Source organism: Lampris incognitus, chromosome 15, assembly GCF_029633865.1.
Source record: "Lampris incognitus isolate fLamInc1 chromosome 15, fLamInc1.hap2, whole genome shotgun sequence".
Classification (NCBI taxonomy): domain Eukaryota; kingdom Metazoa; phylum Chordata; class Actinopteri; order Lampriformes; family Lampridae; genus Lampris; species Lampris incognitus.
In genome coordinates, this window is record NC_079225.1 from 19743557 (window position 1) to 19762118 (window position 18562).

General features: G+C 45.5%; 2 protein-coding genes across 2 annotated transcripts; one reads left to right on the plus strand and one right to left on the minus strand.

Moving 5' to 3' along the window:
* Positions 1-1213: 1213 nt before the first annotated feature.
* Positions 1214-9067, minus strand: zbtb2b (zinc finger and BTB domain containing 2b). The gene is made up of 3 exons (XM_056295099.1): positions 8644-9067; positions 5446-5626; positions 1214-4547 (listed from the first exon to the last, which is right to left on the minus strand). The coding sequence occupies exons 2-3, from the start codon at positions 5616-5618 to the stop codon at positions 3152-3154; spliced, it is 1569 nt and encodes a 522-aa protein (XP_056151074.1). The 5' UTR covers positions 5619-5626; positions 8644-9067; the 3' UTR covers positions 1214-3151.
* A 4976-nt stretch (positions 9068-14043) lies between these two features.
* Positions 14044-18104, plus strand: armt1 (acidic residue methyltransferase 1). The gene is made up of 5 exons (XM_056294781.1): positions 14044-14150; positions 14530-14635; positions 14770-15002; positions 15489-15654; positions 16351-18104. Exons 1-5 carry the CDS (start codon positions 14089-14091, stop codon positions 17122-17124), a joined length of 1341 nt encoding a protein of 446 aa, XP_056150756.1. The 5' UTR covers positions 14044-14088; the 3' UTR covers positions 17125-18104.
* The last annotated feature ends 458 nt before the right edge of the window (positions 18105-18562 follow it).

Below are 18562 nucleotides of genomic sequence, written 5' to 3' on the forward strand. Positions count from 1 at the left end.
ACAGTTAGCCCTTTCTGTCTGCACAGATTACATAGCCATCCATTAGCTGAACCGCTTATCCTGCTCTCAGGGTCGCGGGGATGCTGGAGCCTATCCCAGCAGTCATGGGCAGGGAGACACCCTGGACAGGCTGCCAGGCCATCACAGGGCCCAAACACACACACACACACACACACACACACACACACACACACACACACACACACACACACACACACACACACACACACACACACACACACACACACACACATACCTACGGACAATTTAGTACGACCAATTCACCTGACTTGCATGTCTCTGGATTGTGGGAGGAAACCAGAGCACCTGGAGGAAACCCACGCAGACACGGGGAGAACATGCAAACTCCACACAGAGGACGACCCGGGATGACCCACCAAGGTTGGACTACCCCGGGACTCGAACACAGGACCTTCTTGCTGTGAGACGACCGCACTAACCACTGCACCACCGCGCTGCCCAGATTACATATTCACTATATAATATCTATCTATATATCTATCTATATATATCTATATATATATATATAGACAAGTCAATTTTATTTGTATAGCCCAATATCAGAAATTACAAATTTGCCTCAAGGGGCTTTACAGCAACACACACGCATGCACGCACGCGCACACATTTATATGTATGTGCATATATATAATTCACTATATATATACACTATTAGCGAATATGTAATTGTTTGTTTTTATGTATATATATATATAGATAGATAGCTAGATGGATAGATAGTTTGTGCGTCACACACTCATCAGCTGATGAGTGTGCGATGCACGAAACAAGCTTGTACTGCTATGCATTAAAGTTTTTTTCCTATATCTATCTTAATATTCCGCTCCTCATTTATCGAGCACTTTTATCAACACCATTGATGGTTTCCGGAAAAAAAAAAACCGCTATTATATATACATGTGTGTATACATATATGTGTGTGTGCATATATACATATATATATATGTGTGTGTATACATATATGTATACATATGTGTGTTTTTACACACACACACAGGTGTGTATATATATATATATATATATATGTGTGTGTGTGTGTGTGTGTGTATATTGTTTTTATTTCTTTGTAAAGCACTTTGTTACATTGTTTTAGAAAAGTGCTATATAACTAAAGTTATATATATGGATTACATATTCACTAATATACATTTATATATATGTGTGTGTATGTATACATATGTATGCGTTTGTGTGTGTGTGTGCGTGTATGTATATGCACATTCAACAACTGAAACGGTTTCTCATGTACTGGGGATGTATATGAAAATACTTCATATCAATTTTTCAATCATCAGTCAAATGGGACAACTGCCCTGACTTCCCCAAAGTATTTTTTCTTGCTTGGACTCTTCTCTTGGTAGGCAGCTCTCAATCCAGAGAGATGGTCAGATTTCAGATTTTACGGCATGAAAAACACTGAAACATGAAAAGGTAAAAAACACTAACATGACACAGTTGGGCATCTCACCACTGTATCCTGATAAGGTTGGCAGCGTTTCCCCTGTGTCACAACGTTTCCTCTGACCTCTGCACCAACTGGCAGGAAAACAACAAACAAACAAACAATTGTTTGCCTCTCCAGACTTTACATTGAACAATTCCAGCTTAACTCTTAAGGATGTATATACTGCAAAACCATTATTTGCCTCATTTGGGAAACACTAAAACAACACAGATTAGTCTTGAATACAACTTGATGTTGGAGAAAACAGAAAAGCCTGAATTAATCCACAGATTGGATTATTGGAGAGCTGTAATGTAGTTGGTTGGTTAAAAACTGAAACGCATCATAGAATTTAGGTCTACCTATCATGCCCATCCCTTCACATGAACTTTGACTATACCAAATAAATCCATGGCTATATCAAAAGCTATCTGGCTACCAAATATACAACCTTTGCAATGTGACGTTTTCTTTGTAAATGCAGCACTGTATATAAAATCATAAAGGCTTATTAACAGACAAATTAAAGGCTTCTGAAAACCCATTCAAGCAAATAAATCAAATGGCAAGTAGAACAACATTGTGCAGGACTGAGCTCCCCCTTCAAGGTATGTGTGTGTATGCATCAACATGGTATTTCTTCAAATATTGAACAGCAGTATTAAAATGTACTGAAGTGGCACAACTGTAAACACGACAAGACAACAACGTCCACTCTTATTTAAGGTTTCGCTTGTGACTCGATCTATGCGATGGCCAAACATCCATTTCAGCCGGCAATTACGTTGGAACATGATGTTATCAGAGGGCTGCCATACTCACACTTGGCACAATTAACATGGACAAAGTTAGAGAGTTCTATTGCGGAGAACTGCCCAAAAATAATGGCTGTGGAAATCCCAACATTTCATGGTACCCTTTCTTCTAGGCTACCACTTCATCCCAATACCATTTGGTAGACACAGGTAATCTCCTACATAGACGATTTCCTCTGAAGAGAGGGCGTGATGGGGTTGAATGGACGGCGGGCCTTTAGTTGGAGTCAGATCTGTCAGCTGGCTCAAGAGGATCATTTGCTTGTTACTGACCTTCGACACACAAACCTGCAAGGCGACGGCCGAACCCCCGCGACCGCAGGGCCAACGTCTGCGTCTCTCTCATTCACCTCTGGGATCAACAGGCAGTGCTGCATCCTCTGCAACCGTGTCGGCGTCCTCTTCCTCTCCTCCCGAATGTCTGCCTGTGCAGCTCCGCCACAGTTAACAGTAACTTTTAAAAGATCTCCACATGCCAATCTGCCACAGCCCAATTCGTGCATCTGATATCGATGTAAAACACCACAGAGGAAGTGATGAGATGATAAGACAGTCACCTCTACTCTCTAGTTCCTATTCAACTTTACTTTGTGCCAAATTACATTTTATTCTTTATGTGAATAAGGATTAATAGCACCCCCCCCTAAAAAGTCCCAATAGTTTTTGATTTATTTACCATATTTTCTTGTCACAGTCATATGAGACTAACGAGTTCCAAAATATCGATCCGCTTTAGGGTAGATATAGAGAACCTCCAACATACATGCCCTGAATACCTTCAACTTTAGCTGATGTACTAACCATAATTTAGTAAATAAAACGTAGCTATGGAGGACAAAAGGCTTAAACACTATTCTACGAGGATCTCTTCAGTCTTAATGGGCGTGAGCACGGTGCCAGTTTTGGATAAATCAGAGCCTTCATCTCTGGGAAACTCTTCCTGCCTGAACAAGCCTGCCCCCGGCAGCCCAGCTAATGCCCCCTGGCTAAAGCATAAATGCTTGATCACCTCGTTGGGACTGGAGAAGGTAGTCTTACAAATGTTACACTTGTAGGGCCTTGCGGAGCCCAAGAACAGCGCCTCCATTTGGCTGCTGTCGTCTCCTGCAGCGCAGAGTTCCATGCTCTGCCGGTCCACCATGGTGTAAGTGTCGGCGCCCTGGTTCAGACACACGTGGCGGGCCACCTGGTTGGCACGGCAGAAGCTCTTGCCACAAGCGCTGCATTTGTAGGGCTTGCCGGTGTGGATGTACATGTGTTCCCGCCAGTGGCTCTTCTGGATGAACTTGCGTCCGCATGTGGAACACTCGTACTTTCGCCGTTTCACTTCCCGGTCCAAGTCGGCACTCTCCAGGTTATCAATATCGGCGATGTCTGACGGCGGAGGGGTGTCTGCCTGGGACTGGGACCCCCCCGCACCCCAAATAGAAGTGTTAACCTCTGCACGGGGAGAGTCCAAGTTGGCGCCAGAGACGTGAGTTTGCTCACTGTCACTGATGATCTCAATTACTGCCGAGTGACTGGACCCGCTCCTGCTTTCCCTCAAGACATCCTCTACCTCCGGTGTAGCATGTTCTGCGGGCGGGATGGGGGAGAGGGCGTAGCTTGGCTCAGACAAGGTCTGCTGTAAGGCCTGGGTGTGCTGGAGGAGGTGTTCTCTCAGCAAGCTCCTCTGGTTGAAGCGGCTCCTGCACAGATGGCAGGAGTAATGCTTCCTGAAGGAGGCATTTCTCTTCATAATGCTGGGCTTCACATGGAGGATGGTGCTCACTGAGGAACCCTCCCCAGTTAGCAAGTCAGTCCTCGACTCCTCGGTCGCTGGCTGACAACCACTGGTGGAGGCTTCCGCCTCTGCAGGTGAGGCAGTGAGCTTGGACATGGATGAATTAGTGAACTCTGCTGCAATGGCTGCTGTGGACGGATACTTTCCCTCTGGCGTGAGCTGTTCTTGATCAAAGGGCGATGAGAGCTGGCGTCTGCTGGGCACTCTATCAGACAGCGCCACCTGCTGGTCAGAGATCTGGATTCCATAGAGCGAAGTGGAGAGGCTTAAGCTGTGCTCTGGGTGTGAGTACACAGACTGGCTGGCCTCCTGCAAGAGGGGGTAGGCATGCAGGAATTTGACCCCCTGCTCCAGCCGTGCAGGATCGATCAACTGGGGCGCAAGTTTGCCTGTGTACATCAGGTTGAGGAGGTAGCTGAAGATATCTGGCTGAATGTCGGCAGCCTTCAGGCGAACACAGTCACTGGATAAAATAAACAAATTCCAATTAGATGGTCACAAACAACAGGCTTTCAGATTTAGTTTATGTTGTCTATGAGCAATACAGGCCAATGGTTGACAGCAGCATTGGGTCATTCACATTTAAACTGTGAACAAACTAGTAAGATTAGGTGTGCCTGAAAGACTACGAGGAAAACTCTTGGAAAACTGGAATTTCTGTTAAGAGGGAACGACCATCCCTAAATTGGGGGGGGGGGGCTAAGAGTACACCTGTCGCCATCTTACAATGCTGTGATTGTGAACATTCCCAAATCCTCTGTGAATAGTACACATGGCAACTGAAACTCTAGTTAATGGTCACACCGATATTTGCACACTGGTCGTTGGTTTCCGTTGTTATGAAACTATATTGTTCATAAGGGTGGGGATACCTGCAGTCAATTTAGACTGAAGAAGTCACTTAGATGAAACCTATCAGTCAATAAACGTTGTATCCAGATGAACTGATTCAAACTTCTTTGATGGAATTTCTGTTCATTGGTTGTTCAATACTGAACAGTTGGAATTTCTGCTTATGGTTTGTCCAAAACTGGTGATTTGTCACAAAACAAAAAAGACTCAGTGGGGATCAATACACAGAAACTGGGTTACTAGTGTGAAGTAAATGAACCACGCCACGACTTTCTCAATCCTGACACCGAGCCTCAAACTTTGACGTATCAAACTGTCAGTCAGTGCTAACCAGATGCATTCAGTAAACCGATATTAAACAATGTTGATATTAGCCTTAACACTTATCATAACACAAATATCCCTCTTTGAGCGACGAAGGCAAATAATAAAATCACTGTTTTAAATGACATGTTATTTTTCACTGTTCTCGACTTTGGATTATGTATTTTCATTTTAGTTTGCTATACCTGTCCTGGTGGATGAAGAGCATTCTGAAGTAGTTGGAGAAAGCAGCGAGTACGGCCTTGTGGGCTTTGAAGAAGACATCTCCTATGGCCACAGTGCAGTCACACAGGAAGCCAAACTCCCTCTGAGCGTTAAGCTGCTGCAGGAGGATAAGACCATGGTTGGCCAACTCCATTCTTTAACCTGTACAAAGGCATGCATACCCACACACATCCACACACGCACATACACACAAAAAAAATACACAGAAATGCTCACATTTACCATGTACACATGACCACAACTACAGTTGCACACAGACACATACATATGTGAGACAAGAGCAACAGTTTCCTGTCTAGAGGAAGACCAGAAGCTTCTTGTGACAGGCAGAGAGAGAGAAGCAGAATATATATATAGCAGGAGTGAACGACTCTGTAAAGAACAGCCCAACATAAGGTTGAATAATAAATGGCTGATAGTGGAGACCACATCCGGCACATACGTTACGATAATTTTGACAATAATCAGTCATATTTATTGCCAAGTAGTTCAAGAACATAAAAGGAATTTGACTTGGTATGCCAGTGCAAGAGGGAAAAATTAACAGCAAACAGTAAGGTAAAAGTTACAAGAATAGTAAGATATAATGAAATCTTGAAATGAAGATATATACACACACACCCAAGATGAAATAGAAATAAATAAAAATGGGTGCAATAAGATACAATAACGGGGAAACACTGGGAATACGGCAAGTACTCTATTTACAAAATGTTACATGAGAATTTTAAATAAGAAATTATTAACAGAATGAGAAGTTGCAGAATAAGCATTATTTACAGGATAGTGCAGGCTTTATACAAAGTGTCCATCATGAACAGAGGGCACAGCAGGGCAGATAGATATATTGCACTGTGTTTGTGCATGCGAGTGTGTGTGCACAAACACAGTGCAATATATCTATCTGCCCTACTGTGCCCTCTGTTCATAAATGGTATGACTTGGAAAAATCAATAAATCTGGGTCTGTTCTATGCTATATATTATTTGATATTTAGGCTAGATGTCTGTTTGACAGTGCTAACATCGTTTCTGAATTCAAACCTCAACTGGGAAGAGGGACGTGCAAAGCATTTGTTCTGCTCTCGGTAATATGCAAGACTTTATTCAACCGATATAATAATCAGTGACAACTGAGGCCGGCTGGGGCTTTCCCGTAAGAGCTGCCTGTAGGCACAGTAGACGGTTAGCTTGAATGAGATGGGAAAAAAGACAGAGAGGTCGTCTTTCTTATTAACCTCTCATGACAACTTCCGGACAAGCACTCTCACACAACCCCTGTGGCCCATCTCTGGGGACATCTGTGGCGGAAGTGTAGGTTGGGCTGCCAGGCAGCCTATTTAGAAAACATTTCTCCGATTCCACCCACAAGGCTACACGACGTTGGACGTTGAGCCCTGGAAATTCATTTCATTGTTGTTTAATTGTCAATTCGGTATAAGCCAGACACACAGACTAAACAAGATGAATATAATTGCAATGCAGCTAAATCCATTCCAGACAACTCCCCTTTGGCATCTGTCACTCCTGCATTCATAGACGTCACCTTTGACCCTCAGTATCTCAACGGTAGCACATGGGTTTTAACCCAATTAAATATTGGTGGGAGACCTAAAGACAAAAAAGGTGGACCAAGCTGTGTTTATCTCGACAACGGTTTCCCTGGGTAAACACCACCTGGAGTGACCTGCTTCAGATGCAACCGGGGTCTTGTTCAAAAAGACACCTCCAAGGCTCTTGTTCAAGAGGAATTTCAGAGCCCTGCGCTTACTGCTGGCCACAGAGACGACTGCTGCTGACCCTGAAGGTCGCCAGGGGACTGAGAGGGCTTCAGGCCACCACATGATCAGGGTTACGGGTGTCGACATACATTCCTAAGGAAGGGGGCAGGTTCTAACCCCCCCCCCACTCCACCGGCCGAGACTAGAAACAGCCTGTGGGCAGGGTGAATCTCCTGTCTTCACGCTCAACACTTTCTCAGCATATCAGCTCCACTACACACCTACATGAAGGATAAAATCAAGGCAGCAGCAAAGGGGGGGGGGGGAACTTCATTGCTCAGGTTCCTAATAGGATTTTTTCCCCTACTGTGTATCCCTCTGGATACACATACACATGCACACACGCTGCTCTACATATGCATTTGATCAGAGAGGTCAGAGGGGAGCTTTGTCCACCATGCAGGACTGCCGAGCCAGGTTGGGTTTCACAGCCTTCATTAAGAACACTTCAGCAGTAACAGTGGGTATCGGAGATGGAAATCCCACCCGATTCAGTCAGTCGCAAATGCAGCACACGCTCCTATCCGCGCTACTGGTTAAATCTGCAACCCGTGTTTGCTACGTAGCCCCCCCTCCTCTGCCATGTGAAAGAGGTCACTCGACTTGGTAGTGCTCAAACCGACACCATTTAACATTACGGTAAGCAGCGCAAAGGGCAACACAGATTCTCTTGGACCAATCATAAATCTATCTATCCCTCTTCTAAATCAGCCAGTATGGTGAACTGGATGTAGTACATGTTATGCTGTGCAGTACATGAGCAACATCAGGTCGGAACCAAGTGTTATTAGACATGTTGAAAAGCCCACTGCTCTCCAGGAGAGCAGGGTACAGTAGCTGCAGTACCATGTGTTCATCATAGTAAGTTGTTTGCAACATTAAAAAGCAACGCCCCCAATGTAGACACGTGGAACAGTCAGTTATACCGCACCGTCGCACAGACTGGGGCCACTTCCGTAGTGCACTTTTCTGCCAAACTGAAAATACACCACGAATGTGATCTCGGTGGAAACGGCAACGCCGGTGGCGGTGGCACGTCGCACGAAAGGAAGCAAAATAAATAAATAAATAAATAAAAAGCCCTCGACGAGACGGGACGCGACAAAGTAAAACCCCACGATGAACAAAAACAAAACGAGACCCTGAAAATAGTGCCATTCGGATTCGTTCGCGCTCAGAAACGGGAGCGTATACCCGAAATGGAGACGCGCGCGCGCACACACACACACACACACACGGCCAACACACAAGGGGGATGGGGCGGTCACGAACGCGTTTCTTTTTTAACTTCTAAGTGACAAATCGTCAATAGCGGGACCGCGTCTACACGACGCGGGGCGTAGAGAAGAAAGAGTAGTGCGTGTGGAGGTGGCCATACCGTTCCGCTCGGCGTCCTAATCCGCGGAGTTTGACGCGTTGTTGCTGGGTACCGGGGACTTGTCCGTTGGGCTTCGCAGCTGCTCTGCTCCTTGCGAACGCAGCATTGGCGGCGGCGATGGTCGTCGTCGGTGTTTTCCGGTCGGGTTACGTTACAAATCACATGACTGTGCAAAAGCGGCGAAAGACACAGCGGCTGTGAAGAGCCGCGGAGGGGGGCGCCGGGTGGTTTCCCGCGAACGCAGCCGCCGCTTCCAGCCTGACAAACGGGAGAGTCGGTCCGTCCAGGGAGCGTCTGCTCATTACCAAATAATTCATGCTTGCCTGTCACCTCCGGTAATGGGACGTTCAACGCAAACCGAGGTGGGTGGGGGGTGTGGAGGTGGCGATCGGTCTCCCTGCCCCCACCGCCACACTGCCGCTGACGAATAACGCCGCCTTATCGTCGCATTTGCATTTTCGGTTGATGTAAAAAAAAAAAGAAGAAAAAAAAGAGCGGATTTCTGCCTCCGCGTGTCTCGCCCCGCTGAAGCCGAGTGACCCCCGTGAGAGGACCGCAGCACGCGGCTCCGTCCCTCCGCCGGGCTGTCCGCCTTATGTCCAAGTTGGGGGGGGGGGATAACTAGGATCATTAATTGGCCGTATTGGAGTCGTTGTTTAAATGTGCATTTGTGTATCATAATTAAAAAACGTCCCACTTTATCTCCGCTGGGGTCAATTTAGGGTTCACGATTAACATCTATCACTTTAAAGGGTAAAAAAAACTGCTGTGCCTTTAAAAAACCCTTTTTCTGTTTCTCCAGTAGGTAGTTTTTATTTTCAGTCCAATAAGTCTAGATTGCCTTCCATAAATACTTAGTGTTACAAATATAAGGCGCACACACGAACACGCACGCACGCAAACACGTGTGTGTGCGCGCGCGCGCGTTACGGCTCGCCTGCTCCTAGTAAAGACAAACAAGAAAAGCAAATGAGCAGAGGGGGCCAGGACAAGTAGGTTACCTTAAGGCGTAAATAGTTGCATTGTTTAGCTTCTTTCTTCAGCTGTAATTAACATTGTCAGTGTTTTAGGTGTTTTTTGTTGATATGTCTTCCAAATACTGGAATCAACGCAAGAACGCAATCGACTTAACATGTATGAGGCAAACGTTGTGGAGATGTGTAAAATAATGTGTGTAATGTGTGCGGCCCAGCCCGGCTCCGCAGAGGAAGGCAAACACTCCGGCCTCGTCCCATCTCACAAAGGCGATCCTGTTGAAGGTCCAATCCATTTCCCCCTCACAGGTCTCAGGGACCAGAGCATGACAAGTTATAACCAAATCGCAGAACTAAAATACAGCCCATGAAAAGTACATTAACGCAAACCTCCGATTTTCCCACTACCTCGTAAATGATCAAAGATGACACCCAAATGGGTTTTTCCTCGAACATATGGTTGGAACCCCACATGGGTGTTCCTGATCTAAAATTTGTGTCCGTGAAAGGACTGTGAAATGACTTTAATAATGTCTTATCTTAGATTTGAAACTGATTTGAAATGGCCCGTGGGCTGAGCAGGAACCGGCCTGAACTAGTCAAACCGCCTCGCCTATGGCATGACTTGGCTGCCATGACCAATTTAATTCGTGAATATTTTAACCCGAAACTCTGTGAAAATTAGACCAACCCGCAATTTCCATAAATTTAGAACACTGAAGTCATTGAAGTCTTGAAAGGCTGTTTGTTACCTAGGGGACAGTAAGATAACCAGAAACCAATGTAATGAGCAGTTTTCACGAAACCTTTCTTTGTTTTGTTGCTTTTTGTTAAGGGAGGTCAGGGGAAACGAGACGGGCAGCAGTCCTCGTGGTGGGTTGTATCCCCGCCGCACGATGGCCGGCCAGGAAGCAGCGGAAGTGTAGGAGGTCCTCCGCACACACACAAATATGTTGTCGCCATATCCTCGCTGCCCGCGCGTCGCGGTGACCTCGTGAGCCGGTGGATATTGTCCCCGTGTAAACACAGGGTTGTTTTGGGGCCAGACCTGTCCTGCGTGCGGGATTATTTCAGCTTTTTAGAACGGGAAAAGTAATAACGGCGCTTGTGAACGTTGGCTCACAAGGAGAGGACAAAACTTACAAAGTCTTGAGACTGCTGTAGCCCAGTGAAAAGGCTTGCTGAACTGAACGGGGGTTAGGAAACGGAAAGGCGGATGAGGGGGGTGGAGGGTGAGGGGGGTGGAGGGAGGGGGTGTAAAACGAGAAGGGAGGGGTGGGAGGGGTCAGAGATCTCGATAATGCAGGGAGGGGACCCTTAAAGGCTCCGGGGCCGTCAACAAAGAACAGACCTTCAATCTAATCCTGTCCATAACTGTACCGAGGCGGTGTAGTCAACTGATTAAAAAAAGAAAAAAAGAAAAAAAGGGAAGCCTATGAGGGCTGAGAATGTTCCACAACAAACAGGAAAACAACACGCTAACTGAGACCATTGGTGGTACAAGGGGTGGGGGGGTGGGGGTGCTGATAACACAACAAAAGGCGTGTTTATAGTGCTGACGGCCACACAGCGGGGATATTCTTTCCTTAATAAACAGACCCAGATCAACTGACGTCAGCTCGGTCCCGTTCAACCTTGAGATCAATACAATTTAATCAATTTGATTTTTTTTTTACCACAGCAGAAAGCTCTACCACCAGGGGCAAAGTGCTTGCTGTCGCTTCCTTGGTCACTTTATTTCTCTCTCTCTCTTTCCCTCCAGCTGAAAACAGTCTGATCAAAAGAGATGTACACTGGACTTTCACATGACGGCCCAAACACTGATTTCCACTGAAATTGATTTTTTCCAGAGATAAGGCCTTAGCTTCGACACCAGCAGCGCTCGCCTCTGCATTGACCGTATCCAGTTCTCTCTTTCACCTCAAAATAAACAGCTAAATGTGCATCTTAACTTTAATCAATGTTTACCTCGGTGTGTAATTCTCAACAAGGTGACACACAGTTGTGCTTGAATCAAAATCACATAGAAAGGAAAAAAACTCAATAAGCTCTATCAGTTTTATCCAATTTTGTGATTATGGAGGCACTGGTGAGCAGAAACATCTGTTTAAACAGCGTCCTTGATGTTAAACCCCAAGCCCCCCACCCTTCACCCCCCCTCCGGGCAACGGCTTGTTTTGAAACCGGAGTGGTGAGTCACTCCACAACCCCCCCCTCCTCCCCAACCCACAAGCCCCCTCAGCTAAACCCTTTCGGTGCAGGAAAACAGCTCCGGCCAGACTGGGGCCGGCCGGGGGGAGGGGAGGTGGATGAACACCGGAGATTGACACAGCTGGACACCCACTCAGTCAAGGACGCGGCGGGACTCCACATCCTGCCAACTGGCTTCCAGGTTCCCATGGTGACCTCTTTCTCTGCAACAGATCTTAAAGGAGTGGGGAAAATAAAATATGCCTTTAGAATTTAAGGAATATGCTTATCTTTCCACCCTCCTAATTAAGTAGGTCTAATCAATTGGTCACGTTCTTTCAGGCAGGAACAGAGAGAGCACAGCAAACCCCTTGTAATTCCGCCTCTTATTTAAAATCCTAATTGTAAATATGTACAAGTAAGCAATCACATGTAGACTGCAGTATGTGCAAGATCAAGACCATGGTACATTGTGGTTTTGCAAAGGAGATAACTTACCACAGCCTCCAGGAGGCCCTGAATTGACACCAGGCCTATCTATGTGAATTGACCTTACTCGTGATTTTTAGAAGATACTTTATCGTCAGTGCACATGCATAATGAAATTCTCTCATTCTCTGCATGTCACCCATCCTCTATACACACACTAGGGCAGCAGTGAACACTAGAGGCAGTGGGCAGCCACAGTGCAGCACCCGAGGACCAACTCCAGTTCTTTGTCATTGCCTTGGTCAGGGCCACAGACAGGAGTATTAAGCTTAACGTGCATGTCTTTATAATGGGAGGAAACCGGACCACCTAGAGGAAACCCCCGCAGACACAGGAAGAACATGTAAACTCCACACAGAAAGGACCTGGGATGGCCTGGGGTTCAAACCCAGAACTTTCTTGCTGTGAGGCAACAGTGTTAACCACTGGACTGGACCACCATGCCGCATATGCCAGGAATCAAACTCAGGTCTCCTGCGTGGCTGGCGAGACCACTGAACCAAGCCAAGTCATGTCAATTTTATTTGTATGGCCCAATATCACCAATGCTGATAAAGAGAAATTATCAGTGAAAACTTGGTGTGTTTCCCAAAGTGATTTAGATTTTTGAGTCTGGGGAAATAGCTCCGCAAAAATAACTTTTTTTAATAGGTCAATAGAGAGCACACATGAAATTCTTCACTCAGAGGCAAAACGTGCTAAACCATTCCGTTCCCGCCAAAAACGGCTTTGGGGGTTCGAAGTCTGCGGTTTCCTGCCGGCTTATCGTCTCCATGACAACCGTTGCCCTTGACAACAGACATTGCACGAAGATGCTGACAAACTTGCATACACAGAATGTTCGCTCAGTTCATCTGGATACGAAGTTTATAGAGAGGAACGTTTCATCACTCATCTAAGTGACATCGTCAGTCTCAACTGACTGCGCCTTATTAACAATACAGTGGAATAATGACCAAAAACAACGATCGTTTTCATATGCAAATTGCTGTGACCATTAACTGCAGTTACAATGGCAATGTGTACTATTCAGAGGATTGGGGAATGGTTGCATCACAGCATGGATAGTCGTTCCCTCTTCACATAGATGGCCTCTTTGACTCCCCGTGTTCCTCCCTATCGAGGATGTGCACATCCCTATGTTAATGCCGCGGTCATTTGCATATGACACCGATTGTTGTTTTCCGTTGTTATGCCACTGTATTGATTAGAAGGGTGGGGATACCTGCAGTTAGTCGAGACTGTAGAGGTCGCTCAGATGACGATGACTCAGATGACGATGAGTGACGTTTCTCTCAATAAACGTTGTGTTCAACCTTTTGTGATTCCCTTACCTGGATTATTTAGCATACATCCCATAACGTACACGGGAATGTTGCGTGCAGCGCAAAACGGAGACCGCTCTTCTCCACCAATCACGTTTTTCGGGCTTCCGCCACCAATAAAAGTGACGTCTATCTGCGTCGCTGAACACCCCAAATAGATATCAGCCGGCCGTGACAAAATAAATCGAGCCGCAGTTTGCGTCCTTAAATCGCACCGCTAGATGGCAGCGTCCTGTCAAAAAAATAAAACGAAACCCAAGCTCGAGGGGAAAGTAAAGACGATTATCTGCAAATAGTTACGTTAGAACGGCTTTTGTCGCGTTTTATTCGCAGCATTCGTTGCCGGTACAAAAACCTGTTATGAGCACATTAACACGAACATCACCGGGGTTGTCAAACGGCGCTCGCAGACCTGCTCCGACAGGGTTACAGATAAAGTTTCATTTGAATGTGTTCCTGCCTGTGACATGATGGCGGCCGATCGAGCTGTGCCCGAAGTTCCTCTTTCCCTGTCTGCCAATGTGGTCGGGTATGTTGACAGCAGTTTCAGCTACATTATTACATATTATCAAGTTGTGGTGGCAATGGCAGCCTAGTTACTTTGCTCTCTTTGAGTGTGGCTCTGTCATGGTGGGCTGCCGCGCCGGAAGCGGCATTAGCATCAGCTGACTGGCTAACCGTTATTTTTATACACAGTCGCGGGTGGGTAGCTAACGTCACGTTTCCAAAAAAAACAAAACAAAACAAAACAAAACAACAACACGTCGTTGTAGTTTAATTGTAAACCATCGTCACCACACGCTCGATACCACCCGGATGGTTGGCATAGTGGACGGTTGGATCACCATCTGACAGCTAGCAGATTGCTATGATTTAAGCTGTCAAAACTGCGTTTCCCCCCCCCACAGGTCATTTGCTTATTTGACCATAAGAGACAGACTGCCGACCATCCTGACGAAAGTTATCGACACCATTCATCGTAACAAAAACAAGTTTTTTGAAGAGTACGGAGAGGTAAGAACGACTATCCAGTTCTGCGTTCGTTGGGATTTTCGCCCACTTCCGGCGTCTTCTGTCACGGATCAGAACGGCCCATTTGCGAACCGGGCTGCTAGCTAACCTCGCTCCTCCGTCTTTTACCACTGCAGGAGGGCGTCCAGGCAGAGAAAGCGACCATTTCTCTCCTGTCCAAGCTTAGAAATGAGCTGCAGACTGACAAGACAGTCCTGCTCCTGACAGATGGTCTGGCAGACGCAGACTCCTGGAACCAGTACCTGCGGAGACAGCAGGACCAGCAGGACCCCGTCAGCTGGTTCAGGTCTCAATGGCTCTACGTGGAGTGCTACATGTACCGGAGAATACAGGAAGCCTTGTGGCTCAAGTAAGCGCGTCTCTGTATGAGCTAATATCTAAAACGAAGTGAGCTATAATCGAAGCCTGTATGGTGAATGTAACGACTGTGGATCAGTTTCCCTCTCTTATCATTCCACACATTAAGAGATTGGTGGGCTATACAAGCGAGTGGCCGTGCTTCGGCAGTGGGTGATTTGCGAATTTAAACGTAAATAAATGTTCCTTTACACATGCATTTCTATTTTTAGATTATTATTTTCAGACTTCCTTATGTAGTCATACTCCCCGTTTAATTCTCTACTAATTTACTCGTTAAGGGTGATGTCACGTATGTGGGCATACCACCAAGTCAATTTGCTCGTATGTGCAAACTTATTTCCAGCGGATTTTGATTCGTGGGAAACTTGCTCAGAATACTCAGTAAGAAAACGTCGACGAATCCATCAGAACTAGACATGAGTTATCACTTGCTGACTTATGTTCTATTTTATTCACACTTCTGTTTCTGTTGCAGTCCCCCCATCAGTGACTTTGACGTATTTAATGAAGGAAAGACTCAGAGCTTCTTTGAGTCTCAGCAGGCAGTGATAGCTTTGTGTACTTATCTGCAAGACGTCAACACAAACATGGGGAAACTCTCTAAGGATCAGCTACAGGAACAGTTCCATAAACTGCTACAGGTGAATGCCAGATACAGATATATGTAGTGTAGTACTTGACAGAGAAATGCTTCTTTGTTGTTGTCCAACCACACCTGTTCATTTGTTTAGTTGTTTGTAATTTGAGCATTTGAGGATGGATAATGACAGCCCAGACTTAATACGCTGAGTTTCAAAAATGGTGCTGTCAGTGATTTGTTGTGTCTGATTTGAAGTGCCATGTTGTCTTATTGGAAAATTCTGTTGCTAGTGTGCAGACAGAAAACAAAGTTCAGGACCGGTAAACCCCCAGTAGTAATTGCTCTGGGGATACATTTGACAACAATGACATTAAAGATATATTCCCCTTTTGAATTACTGACTTAATAAAAAAAAAGAAGGATTGATCCATGGGCTCATAGATGGTCAGGAAATTAATCCTGCCATCTCTGCTGTTCCATGTGGCCCTACTGGCTTGAGATTGAATCTCTCCCAAACAATTCATTCGTGTTTCTCCTGTATTATCTCATTCTGTCTTTCAACTGTCTTGAAACCTGCATCTATTTTTCCTTCTTTTTGTTGTTAGAACTGCATTTTTTGTTCAGGTTTTTGAAAACATAAAAGGAGGTGCTGCAATTTTTAATAGCTGAACACTAAAAGCCATTAGCTACTATAGAGGAATTTACCCAGAATTGACGAGTGGTCGATCAACGTGATCATTTGTTTGATTCTTTCCAGGTGTCACTTTGGGGGAACAAGTGTGACCTGTCTATCTCTGCTGGTCAAGAAAATTCACAGAAGGCCAGTCCCATTGATTCCCTCTCCAACCTCCAACCATTCATCCTGGTTGACAATTCCGACATGGTATTGTCAGCCCTTGTTTCTGCTCAGAAGCCAGAGCAGCCTGGTAAAACCAGAGTGGATATTGTCCTAGACAATGCTGGCTTTGAACTGGTCACAGACCTGGTCCTAGCAGACTTCCTGGTAACGTCTGGCCTCGCCCATAAGGTCTGTTTCCATGGTAAATCCATCCCCTGGTTTGTCTCTGATGTCACTGCCAATGATTTCCGGTGGACCATCCGACAGACCATGGCAGCCAATCACAAGTGGATGTCAAAAAGTGGTTATGAGTGGCAGAGCTACGTGCGGGAAGGTGTCTGGTCTTATCATGACCATCCTTTCTGGACGCTGCCCCATGAGTTCTGTGACATGCCGGTTGACGCTCCTGACCTGTATGCCACGCTGCAGGGTGCAGACCTGATCCTCTTTAAGGGAGATCTAAACTATAGGAAGCTGACGGGAGACAGGTACTGGGACCACACGATAAGCTTTAACACAGCCTTGCGTGGCTTTGGACCTGCCCCTTTGTGCAGCCTGAGAACTCTGAAGGCCAATGTACAAGTTGGTCTCCAACCGGGCCAGGGGGAGAAGCTCAGCTCAAAGGATCCGGACTGGATGACCAATGGCAAATACGCTGTGATTCAGTTCCACAGTCCACACTCGGAGCAATAGGACTGAACTTGAGTTCTTACTGGAGAGAAAGAGTGAGACATTCACAAGGGAAGTTACACAGACCAGTGTTGATCAACATTGACTCAGCAGGAGTTGTCTGTAAAGCCATAAAATAGTGTAGGTATGGAGACTTTGTGAAGTTGTTAAGAGGGTTTCTTTGTTGTCTGCTGCTGCTTAGCAGTTCAGGTTAAGGAAGAAGAATACAATACTAGGAAACTTTGGCCTTGATGTTTACTAATGATTTTACCATCTTATATATTACTTACAATCTCAGCACTTCCAGACCAGCATTTCCCTTCATGGTAATAAGGCAGATGCGTTATGATGATATTTTAGCCATACAGCTGGTGGTGGAAAAAAAGGTGGTGTTTCAGAACAAGTAATCTATCCTTTGTTCACACTGTAATATATATGTGTGTACATGCCGACCTAGATGTAATTTAGAATTATTTAGGGAGCATCAGCACTTTTACATCTCCATCCAAATGTTCATTCGGCAGGAATACTTGAATTTTTATGTATGTGTTGCATGAGGAGTGGGATAAACCGAACATGCAGACAGTTATTTTAATTCAGGTCCATTTAGCCTCTTGTGCTAAAGCGTTGCACTCATTGTGGTAAATATGCATGCGTCAAAGTGTGCTTGTTGTTTGCAGTCACCTTAGTTAAATCACTGTAGACTATTTACAAGGTCATCTTATGAAGTTTTACATAATTTTATAGATGGTAGACTGTCATTGGGGAGGTGTAACAATAATGCAGACGATGTGTGCTTGTTTTCTAGATAATGGCAACCCAAACCTCTGTATCTAAATAGATAAGAATGGACGTCTCAGTAAGCAACAAATCATGTCATCTCATTCTCTCCCCATTACTTGTGCTGGTACCTCAGTGGTGACTGGTAATTCTTCGTGCTGCAGTGGGAAATCATTTATTTTTCAACAATGTGCTTGGTTTAATAAAGAATTACCATATCTGGTCTTTCCCCCCCCTCCGCTGTCATCTTTTCGGGCATGAGAATACATCACACCGAGTGGAGATTAGTTTCTTTGTTTACCAGTATTTGTCTACACCTGTTCTTTAGTGCAAGATGTTAATCGTTAGCTACATTACCAAACTGACACTTTGAAGCAGTTTTAACAAGAGCAGTCTGGGCACTTTGGCCAAGTGGTGCAACAGTGCAAGTGGATCTGCAAAAAAAACGAGGGCAGACACAACAAAACTAACCAGTTCAACTAAAAATTCTTGTAAGACGGGCTCCCATGTTGCCCAGAACTAGCAAGTCTGCACACTCTGCAAACCCTTGTAATCAATTTTCAAGCTGCGTGGGCTTCTGTTTTAAATGTGAAACAGACTTTTATATATTTTCGCAAGGTTTTACCACATGTTTGAGGCACTCATATGTCCCCCTGATGTGCTGGTTGTTTGCTGTGTTCCA